At 33.3% G+C, this 10,387-nt stretch overlaps 3 protein-coding genes across 3 annotated transcripts; all 3 read right to left on the bottom strand.

The window, feature by feature from the left end:
- Positions 1 to 1,069: 1,069 nt before the first annotated feature.
- Positions 1,070 to 2,247, bottom strand: LOC120181997 (heavy metal-associated isoprenylated plant protein 36-like). Its single transcript, XM_039187023.1, has 3 exons — positions 2,219 to 2,247; positions 2,030 to 2,070; positions 1,070 to 1,924 (listed from the first exon to the last, which is right to left on the bottom strand). Exons 1-3 carry the CDS (start codon positions 2,245 to 2,247, stop codon positions 1,284 to 1,286), a joined length of 711 nt encoding a protein of 236 aa, XP_039042954.1. The 3' UTR covers positions 1,070 to 1,283.
- A 2,007-nt stretch (positions 2,248 to 4,254) lies between these two features.
- On the bottom strand, positions 4,255 to 5,593 carry LOC120182045 (dephospho-CoA kinase-like). The gene is made up of 3 exons (XM_039187067.1): positions 5,443 to 5,593; positions 5,203 to 5,348; positions 4,255 to 4,750 (listed from the first exon to the last, which is right to left on the bottom strand). The coding sequence occupies exons 1-3, from the start codon at positions 5,548 to 5,550 to the stop codon at positions 4,315 to 4,317; spliced, it is 690 nt and encodes a 229-aa protein (XP_039042998.1). The 5' UTR covers positions 5,551 to 5,593; the 3' UTR covers positions 4,255 to 4,314.
- Positions 5,594 to 7,707: 2,114 nt separating this feature from the next.
- LOC120182047 (glutathione S-transferase PARB-like) lies at positions 7,708 to 8,752 on the bottom strand. The gene is made up of 3 exons (XM_039187069.1): positions 8,532 to 8,752; positions 8,409 to 8,457; positions 7,708 to 8,331 (listed from the first exon to the last, which is right to left on the bottom strand). Exons 1-3 carry the CDS (start codon positions 8,679 to 8,681, stop codon positions 7,883 to 7,885), a joined length of 648 nt encoding a protein of 215 aa, XP_039043000.1. The 5' UTR covers positions 8,682 to 8,752; the 3' UTR covers positions 7,708 to 7,882.
- Positions 8,753 to 10,387: the final 1,635 nt, after the last annotated feature.

Raw genomic sequence — 10,387 nt, 5'->3', positions numbered from 1 at the left:
ATAACCATTAATTTTCTATATTTTTTAACACCAACAATTTTAAGATCAATCAAATATTACTGACTGGCTTGATGATGACGTGATGTTTATTAAAATAATAAATAATAAAATGTTTAAAATAATTACTAAATACAACGGTTAAAAATCCCCAAAAATTGACTTACTCCTTGTCTCACTGAAAAAATAATAAAATTTTGGAATTTGTTCTAACCAGAGTGTTTAATAAATACTTTAACTTAATATCTTAATCCACAAACGTAGAATATTCAGTTCTGTTAGTTAAACAGTCAATGGATTCAAGGGCTAGATGAACACACAGACAACTTCGAGGGCTAAATTGATGCAAAAAAAATAGGGTGAAAATAAATTGAGTTTACTACAAAGATACAGTGACCCTTAGTCTAATTATTTTCAGCTATTGACAATGCAGACACAAATGATAGAACCTAAAACCTCTAACATGATATTATTTGTTACATGATAAAAGGCACCTGTTTTCTATTTAGTATCTATTTATTTATTGCAATAACTATGAGGAACTTTGATATTTTAAATCTTAGGAATACAGGAATCAAGCAAGCTGTGTTTTCTACAAGTGATGGAATTGGAGAAGAGACAAATAAAGGTGGGTGCTTGTCTAGATTTTATAAATCATTGTCTAGAAGAGGGCCCAAAAATTACCAGCACCATTATCGTTTCATCTTTGACAATAGTAGATTAAGTACTAACCCTTTTCTTTATTGTGAAAAGAGCATTGGAAACCAAGTTATCATCTTATGATTCAATTATTCGAACATGTTTTTGTAGGGCCTCGATTGCTAAATCCGCGGAAGTTTAGGGCTTCGATTGCTAAATCAGCTGAAGTTTAGGGTTCAATTATTCAAACAATGGACTTGCATGTTCTTTATTTCGGGAGAAGTGTGGGAACCTACTAATTCCCTTAGTGTTGAAAGCAAAAGACATTCATTACAGTACAGAATCTTCAAGCATTTCTTCATGTGGGAAAATGAGACCAAACTTAACAAAATTCTTAATTTATAAATTAAGAAAAAGGAGGGGAAGTGAGAGATTTTAAGGCCCTACAATATCCCTTAAAGAGGGCTTATAGTGCTCTTAATAACGAAACCCTAAAAGAAATTACAGACAGTACGTAAAGACAATAACTGTAAGACCCTTCAAACCCCAATAAAAAGTAAAACAGCTTTTTGTTTCACATGATTGAGCAGCCACTTTCATCATTATCGTAGTAGTAGTAATGATCTTCACTGAATTTATCGTTCGGATCAGACGGTGGAGCTGGTGGCACGTAATGCATGGTAGGGCAAATACGAAGAGGTTGAGTTAGGGCAAGTGGTGTAATAATTGCTTACCCCACAAAATGGAGAGCCGTAGAGAAAAGGTTTTGAGGGTACATTGGCTGATTCGGAGGGCTCAGATCGATTGATGCATCGGGTCGGGCATGGTCGCCACCGGGTGGTGTATCGGCCTTGGGACCAGGGTTGCCTTTTTGGCCTGAATTTTTCTTTCTTTTTATTGCCTCCACAAGTACTTTGTGGGTCGGTTCCTCGCTTTCGCCTCCCCATTTGGTCCCCTGTTGGATGCTGTTTATCTCTGGCAGAGCCTTTAACAGCAGCGGCGGCGGATGCTCCGCCGTTTTTGGAAGCGGCAGGTTTGGGTTTCTCAGCTGAGTTATTATTCTTTCGGCCATGGTTATCATCAGCACCGGCTTCTACTCCACCGTCTTTTTGTTTGTCGTTGTTATTAGTTTTGCCGGGCTTTTTGTCCTTCTTCTCAGGCTTTAATTCCGGCCAAAGCTCGACGTGTTTCCCCGACTTGGTCAGCCTCTTAATGAGCGTTTCTGCATCCACGCTGCTAATGACCGTCACCTTGTGCTGTTGAGAATCTATCTTCGTCTCATAAACACCTGAAAAGAATAAAAAAAACATAATATACACTGACCATTTTCCAAGAATCAGCAACAGTAATGTGTAAACACATTTTAGCTAGCAATACACACACACGTACGTACCATCATGGCTTGAAGAACTTTCTTGATTTTCTTCTTGCACCCTTCACAATGGATGAGTACTTTCAAAACCCATTTCTACAAAACAGTGAAGAAGCCAACTAATTTAAAAAATTAGCATAAGATGCATTAACTGCACCAGATATAATATATATATATATGTCTGACCTTATATTTCAGTGCTCCTCCTACAGCATCTTCATCAGCACTTTAGTAGCCATCTCCGGGAGAGAATGGAAGGAAAGGAGTGCTGAGTGAAGCACGGGTAACGACTTTATAAAGGAAATGAGAATGATTAAGAGTTATAAGTATATTTATGGGTAAATTTTACGTTTAATACTTAAACTATTAATTTTGATCTATTTAGTACTTTAATATTTTCAAAACTATACTTAAAGTTTAATTTTTATTTCCATTTTAGTATCCCGTTCAAAATTAACATTAAGTTCGAAAATTGAAAGTTTTAGGTACTAAAACGGACCAAAATTGATAGTTTAGATACTAAACACGTTAAGATTTTAACAACGGGTGTTGAAATGAAATGAAAACTAAACGTTAGATATGATTTTGAAAAAATTAAAAGTTTTAGGTACTAAACAGAGTAAGACTAATAGTCTAAGTACTAAATGTTTAATTTTCCCTAGATTTATAGGAGGGGAATTCAGCTAAAAAGTAGTTTGTAGTGATAAATTCTGAGCGAAGAGCTCAAACGCACGAGCCTAGCTTATTCACGTGACTTTCAGACCTCTTGATTTCTACTTGAGACGTGCAGTTATAATTAGGTTTACTTTTATAATATCGGATCAAATGAGTCTTAGACTCTAATCACTTAACGTTTTTATTACATTGGGTTAATTTTTATTTAGTTTTCTTATAGAACAATTTTCAAATGGATTTGATTATTTAAACAAATTTAAATGACCAAACACTTCAATTCTCAAAACCACTCGTCTCGTTTTAACAAAGATGTGATCGCTCAATATTAACAGTCGTTATACCTTTAGCGATAACATAAATGACCAAAGTAACAAGTCTTAATAACAATAAACGTGACCAAATCTTAAAGAAAACGAAACGAAAGTGATCAAATTTTATGTTTTTTTTTATTCAACGGGGAAGAATTTATAAACTAAAACGAAAGTGACAATTTCTATGGTTTACTCTAAATAAAATATTCCGGTTGAATAATATCAGATTTTAATTAAATAATTACCACTGTTTTTAACCTTAAGTCATGTTAATCAACAGCGAATAATAATTAGCAACCATTTTGCCTTTGCTCTTCTTTTGGTTGCTCAAAATCATCGCATGTCCCTTTTTAGCAGCTGCTCCAAAACATTACAGACCAACAACTAAAAAAGCTACAGTATAAAACCTCACATTACACGGCTTTGTCATAGGCGGCCGGTTGTCGGGAACACTACAGAAATAATGCACAACAAGAATGTTATCATCATTAAAAGTCTATCATCCAAATCTCAAAAGAAAAAACCCAATAAACTTTATTGCAGCAACAACCTTGATGTTGTATACGGCCGCACTGAAGGGGGCTTATATCAGGAGTGGACCACACAATATAATAATGCAAAAAATGGATAAAGTCCCACTGCTAAAAGTATTACTATTCAACTTGGCCATAGAGGGCACATGGGGATAGAAGGAACTTACAGAATCATTCCTAGAGAGTAATCCGCAACCAACGATACACTATGCACGAGTTATTAGCAACTAAAATGTCGGTTAGGGAACCAAGCAAGCTTAAATACTTTTCCACTACAATCGATGGACACTCTTCAACCTGGTGTGAACCCGGTAAGCCTGCAGTAGCAACATAAGGTACCTACTTCTATGGCCCTAAAATAATGGAAAGGAAAAAGAAACAAATTCCATTTTTCCATTCTATTGTCTACAAATCCTAAGAGGCAAGTTCAACTTAACATCAGAGCTCTTTGTCTCAGTAAAGATCTAGTCAGATTCACATCCAAATAATTAATGGTTACTCATACACAGAAATTTAAAGAGTTTGAAAGTAACTCTTAGTTTAATGGTATAAAAAGCATTCCATCATACCAAAAGGCACTTCAATATCTAACAGTAAGCAATCAAGAATACAATCTTTAAGTAAGAGACCCAGATATTTCTTATATATAGATCTGGCAACAAGAGTAATTCACCTTATTTGCAGTCATTTAAACTACAACATCACTTCCTTATCAAGAAATGACGAGAACATAACCAATTTTAAACCACAAGATGATGATGATTGTATATGTGTTACAGATAAATTACTAAAACGTTTTCTTGACCACAAGAACACCTACTATCACACCAAGAAGAGCTGACAAGGCTCCATCCCTGGAAAGCCAGAATTCAGTCCATGTCAAGGGCCTTTTGACCAGCGGCAGTACCTCGTTGAACCTTTCCTGCAAATCCCGAAGTGATCCGGTGTTATCTATCACTATATCTGCACGGCTCCTCTTCAAATCTAGAGACATCTGAGCATTTATCCTATTTCTGGCATCCTCCTCTGTTGAGTTATCTCTTTCCATAAGTCGTCGAAGCTGTGTTTCAGGATCAACCCATACAACAACAATGGGTTTTGTCCACTTATCCAACTTGGCCTCAAACAACAAAGGAATGTCGAGAACAATCACCTTATGACCTTTTATCCAGAGCTTCAAAATTTCTAAAAAGATGCCAGAAGATATATAGGGAGCCAATAACCTACGAGAATAAAATTAACCAAATTTCGGAATCAATACTATCCGCAATTCCAAGACAAGGTAAATGACGATGATACATAATCAAGCACTCGTCCAGATTACCTCCAGGTACAAAAGGACTCTAACATTCCTAGCATTTAGGCTACGTGAAATGAAACATCAAAGTAATAGAATTTGACCTGCACGAATTAAGGATCAGAAGACAACGTAACTTCCAATTGCCGTTAAATCATTAAAAAGCACTCTCCTAGGAACTCATGGTATCGATTTGCTATGATGTCCGCGCCATAACAGTCTACTTGAGAAAATCATGTTACAAAACCACTTAAAGGATACCAAATTTTACACCACAAATGCCAATAAAATTTGCATCCTAAAGGTAAAATTCCGACCTTTGGAACTAGTAGGCAACCGGAATAAGCATAACAGAAGAGGAAGTTATGAAAATTGTACCGATTGAGGAGTTGACGTTTAGCGGCATCAGAGAATACGATTCGGCCCAATTTCAAACGATCAACATGGCCATCATCTTGTAAAATGTCCGGCCCAAAGGCCGCCACCACCTTTTTGTACCCGCCGGAACCCTTCTTCAAGGCATCCTGCAAAAAAAAATAGTAGTACCATTTTCTTTTTTCTAATTGTAATTTCATCGAACATGTGATGGGCGAAGCAAGAAAAAGGTGTAGAAATTACACGACCAATGACGTCAGCATCGACAACAGAAATCTTGTCGTGCTTGAACATGGAAGAGACCGTACTCTTCCCAGATGCAATCCCTCCAGTTAGCCCAACCAGCCTCATTTTCACTCTCTGCTTCAGATCACTCAGTTTGACCAATCCCCCCCTGTTTTCTTCGCCGCTTACCTTACCTACTTTTGTGAAAACCTAAAAAACAATTAATAAAGTGGCAACTGGCATATATATATATATATCAACTATATTAAAAAAAAGTTATATTGAATACCTATCAAAGGAAAACGAAACCCTACCGTTTGGGCCATTTGGCTCACCATTTTGCCCAAAATTGCTCAACTTGATCACTTGTTTATTTTCCCCGAGCTGAAAGTGGAACTCTCGCGCGGTAATTAATGCGGTAAACGAGAGGAAACATATTGTTAAGTTATTTAAAATTAATTTGATGGAAGTTTGATAAATATCTGATTTGAATAAACTTAATTGAAATTTAAGTTTGATTTAAGTTCATAACGAGTCGAAATACGTTAGTTGATATTCAATTTAAAAAGTTCGTAATCACCTCGAAAATATATATTAAGATTTTATTTTTTAAAAAATTTATTGATAATATTAATATTATGTATTGATTTTAAAAAAAATACAATAAAAGATTTTCATATATTTAAAGTTCAGGTTCAAATTTAAGTTTTAGACTTTGATCGAGTTAAGATTTTTTTCTCATTTCCAGCTTTTACGAGTTTTATTTTATTATTTTGAGTTCGAGTCAAATTTAAAAATTTTAAGTTAGAAAGTTTTCGAATCGATTCGAACATTATTTTAGACTATTTAAATCCAATCAAACTTAATAATACTCTAATTCAAATCTGCCCTACTCGTTTATGACCTAGCGATAATAATTCCATAAATTCGGGGCTTTAGAATCGGTCAAAGAAGAACAACTTCAATCATTTCCACTAGGTGTTGAAAACAGTAGGAGTCATACTTTATCGGGTAAACACTCTCATTAGTCACTATATTTTTGTATGTATTCTTTTTCAGTCATCAATCTAATTCTTTTTGTAAATTTAGTCATCATTGTTACAGTCTATACATTTTTAATAAAGAGATCATTTATGTGCTAGATTTTTGGTTGCGGAAAGGATAAGCGACCCAACGTTTCAGGATCAAATTGAAGTAACGTTGGATAGTAAAATCATATAATAGTAAAATGCATTTAGTAAATTTAGTAAATTTGTATAATAGTAAAGAATTTCAACAAATAAAAACTTTAAAAAAAATATCATGACTATTTTGATGTTTTCCAAATATATATTTCATTTGATTTAATGGGGTTTAAAATTTTATGTTTTCTATATTAGTAATTTTCTCGTATTTACTTTAATAATACTCTTAGTCATTTATCTAATAAAGGATACCGTGATTAAATATGTTTTTGAACTATCGATGCAGGTTTTTTATTTGATTTTCTTCTCTGTTTACTATTTTACCTGAATACATGGTTGTTGTTTTCTATATGGTACTTATGTTTGTTTGCTCAATACAATTCGTTGATTATCGCATAAAGGTGATGAATAAGATTATTGTTAAGGGTAAATTATTTTTTCCGTTGACCATTTTGATATTTCTTGAAGTTTCTCTCCTCCATATTTAATGTTCGGAGTCGTCGGTATATTCAATTTTTATACATCGTTGCTTTACTTGTTAATAATTTTATTTTTAGATTACCTCTAAACGATAATTGTTATATGTTATTTTTTTCGATAGTCATAAATGTATTTATTTAGTCAGACACAATTTTAATAAATGAATATCCTTATTATTTAAAAAAATAAACTTAAAAGAATGTGATAAGCCATATTCCTTCTACTTTCCTTACGTTTTCTTAAATATTCATCCACTAGGATGCAAAAAAGTGACCTCGAATCGCACTAGTATAATATATAGTACACACATGAAATAAAAAATAAAATAAAAAAAGTAAAAGTAATACACAAATCATCCATCGAATATATAATTTACTTTTTAAAATTTTAAATTATTAAACTTTTAAAAATATTATTAATTATTAAAAAATATAAAATTATTTTAAAACTTTTAATGATAGAGATTTAATAAAATAATATCTTACCGTGAGGGGCTATTTATGACTTTACCAAAAAAATAAAATAATAAAATTACTATATAAAACAGATTTAGGGAATGAGAGTATTAAATTGTAGTGATATTGGCACTAGATGAGATGAAACACAAGCCTCACATAAAGAGAGAAACACGATAAAATAAAAGTCCACAAAGGCGTTAAATCATCAATCTTCCACATGGAAGATTATTGAAGAAAACGCTGCACTGAAACCAAAATGCAAAATATTACGACAGTGCCATTATTCATTAAACACACCACTACTACAGCATGGGTGAATGCCAAAAGCACTTCTTTCTACTGCTTTTGCATCGCGAGGACCTTGGACCACGCCGGCCTAGCGGTGATATCCTTTACCCAAGCGTCAATATGAGGCCGCGATTCTAGCAGCTTCTTCGCCGGCGTAGACAACAGGCACTGGATGTTGGGGAGATGGTACAGATCGGCCAAGGTGAAGTGACCGGAAGCCAAGTACTTTGACTGACTCAACCGAGTCTCGTACACATCGAGAACTTTCCCGAGCTTGGCTTCGTTTTCCTCCACTTTAGCGGCGTCGGTGGCCTGTCCAAAAAACGGCTTGTAAAACAGTTCCCAGGCCAAGGTTGAAGACGGAGAATTGAACTGCTGAGCTTCCACCTCCTGCCACAATGTTAAGACCGCCGCTTCCTTGTTGGAGCCGGTGATCAACAGCTGGGTCCCTTTGCCGGTGTATTCATGGGCCACGTAGTGGGTGATTGCTCTTGATTCTGCATTTCAAAATAGGGTGTTAGTGGAAATTGAAAACTAAATATGGGTTTGGGTCATGATTCTCATGAAATTGTACCGAAGAGCTTCAAATCCCCATCTTCGAAAGCTGGAACTTGACCGAACGGCTGTGTGAATGACGGGGAAAATTAGTTTCTGGGAAAAAACTGATGAAAATATTAAAAAGATCTGAGATACTTACGTTGAGGGCAAGGAAGTTGTCGGATTTTTGTTCACCGGCGGCCATGTTTATAGGAACAAATTGAAAATCGACTCCTTTCTCGTAAAGGCATGCAAGCACCCTCTGAGTAGCTGTGGACAAAGGGCTTCCATGGACTTTAATGGCTGCCATTGTTTCTTGATGAAGACGACGACGTCTCAAATTGCTCAAGTATTCTGTATCCTTTGTGGGTTTTTGAAGGAAACTATTGCTTTATGTGTAAATATATAAAACGGGGAAGGGGAGACACCTTTCCGTCATTGTGGAACGTTCCAGTATAATTAATTTAAAGAAAAGTCAGTATTATCTTCTTATTTTAAAAAAAAAATCGTATCCATTTCAGATTTGAATAAACTAAAGTTCATTTTGAAAAATAAATTATTAAAATATTTTTTATATTTATAAAATTTAAACGTAAAATTTTAAAATTATCCTTTCTTTATTAAATTTTTTTATTAACATAAAGTTATTTTATAATTCCATAATAAAATTAAGGATTAACTATATTATTGACCACTTATATTTGTGTTTTATTCATTTTTCTTATTGATTTCAAAATATATAATATATGGTCAATTTTATTTTTATTAGTTAAGAAATGATCATTTTCGTTTTTATTTAATTAAGACATAGTCACCATGAGTTAATTGTCGTTAACAATTAACATATTAGGTGATGTGACAGTTAAATATTTTGGTATAATCACATATTTGATCCCTGTTATTTACTACATATTCTCTCAATTTTTCGATAATTATCCAATCGAATGATACAACATGTCACCATTTGGTTGGATGACTAACTTTATTATATATAAATTAAATGGAATATGTAAAGTAATAATGACTAAATATCTGATTATACCAAAATACTTAATTCTTGCATCACCTAATCTGTTAACTATTAACGACAGTTAACATATGGTAAGCATATCTTAATTAAATAAAAACGAAAGTAACCATGTCGTAATTAAATAAAAACGAAAGTGACTACATATTGTGTTTTTTTAAATCAGTGAAGAAAAAATGGACAAAACATAAAACATAAGTGGTTGATCGTGTAATTAACCCTAAAACTAAAATTTAATTATTCATTAATTTAGTTGAACACTACAGTTTTAAATTTTAAATAAACAAATAATATTTTAATAAATAAGATTATATAATTTTAAAAGTATATTGCATCATATAGTTTTTTTAAAAATAATACTATTTAGGAAGTAAACAATAATCCATATGATATAACTCTGGTTGCTTCAAGTGGTAAGCAAACTAATATTGCTTCAGTATATTTTGAGATCGAGTTATAACATACGTAGAAAATCTTAACTAAAATAATCACCAACCAAAATCAAATTTATAACATTGGCCGATGTAAATTAATCAAGATAAAAATTCGAAGAATTGAGAGGGAAAAAACAACAACACATCATATGTTAAAATAGTGGTTGGGTTGTAACGTTGATTTTTTTTGCCTTCTATTTTTGTTATTTGAAAGTTTGAACGATGTTTAGAGGAAAAAGTCAATGGTTTTTATAGGTCAACCAAATCACCGAACCCACTACTTTTGTACAATAGAATAACTAAATATAAACTAAATTATACATTTTACATAATTTTTTATTTAAATTTTATTATCTTATCATTTCATACTCTATTTATAAAACCATACATACTTGATTTCGAATAGGATAAAAAAGTTGATTTCTTAATTATAGAAATTAGACGGTACAACAATGGGCCGAGCCTGGCCCTGGATTTTAGCTTCCGTGACTTGGCCGAGATCTCATCGATTTATCGCTTGTTTTGGCACGAGGGACCCGATGATCGATCGGTAGA

This window comes from Hibiscus syriacus, unplaced genomic scaffold, assembly GCF_006381635.1.
Source record: "Hibiscus syriacus cultivar Baekdansim isolate YM2019G1 unplaced genomic scaffold, ASM638163v2 tig00112614_pilon, whole genome shotgun sequence".
NCBI classification, from domain to species: domain Eukaryota; kingdom Viridiplantae; phylum Streptophyta; class Magnoliopsida; order Malvales; family Malvaceae; genus Hibiscus; species Hibiscus syriacus.
The sequence above is the reverse complement of the archived record's forward strand: the minus strand, read 5'-3'. Positions and strand labels throughout refer to the sequence as shown.

Bases quoted from the DNA above. Each gene is read 5' to 3' on its own strand.
- LOC120181997 (XM_039187023.1), bottom strand. From the start codon at position 2,247: ATGGCTACTAAAGTGCTGATGAAGATGCT. The intron at 2,071-2,218 runs GTAGGAGGAGCA...TCCATTGTGAAG, and splicing joins AAAGTGCTGATGAAGATGCT to GGTGCAAGAAGAAAATCAAG. The intron at 1,925-2,029 runs GTACGTACGTGT...TATTCTTTTCAG, and splicing joins AAGTTCTTCAAGCCATGATG to GTGTTTATGAGACGAAGATA.
- LOC120182045 (XM_039187067.1), bottom strand. From the start codon at position 5,550: ATGAGGCTGGTTGGGCTAACTGGAGGGATTGCATCTGGGAAGAGTACG. The intron at 5,349-5,442 runs GTAATTTCTACA...TTTTTTTTGCAG, and splicing joins ATGCTGACGTCATTGGTCGT to GATGCCTTGAAGAAGGGTTC. The intron at 4,751-5,202 runs GTACAATTTTCA...TTATTCTCGTAG, and splicing joins AAACGTCAACTCCTCAATCG to GTTATTGGCTCCCTATATAT.
- LOC120182047 (XM_039187069.1), bottom strand. From the start codon at position 8,681: ATGGCAGCCATTAAAGTCCATGGAAGCCCTTTGTCCACAGCTACTCAG. The intron at 8,458-8,531 runs GTAAGTATCTCA...TCATTCACACAG, and splicing joins ACAACTTCCTTGCCCTCAAC to CCGTTCGGTCAAGTTCCAGC. The intron at 8,332-8,408 runs GTACAATTTCAT...TTTGAAATGCAG, and splicing joins TGGGGATTTGAAGCTCTTCG to AATCAAGAGCAATCACCCAC.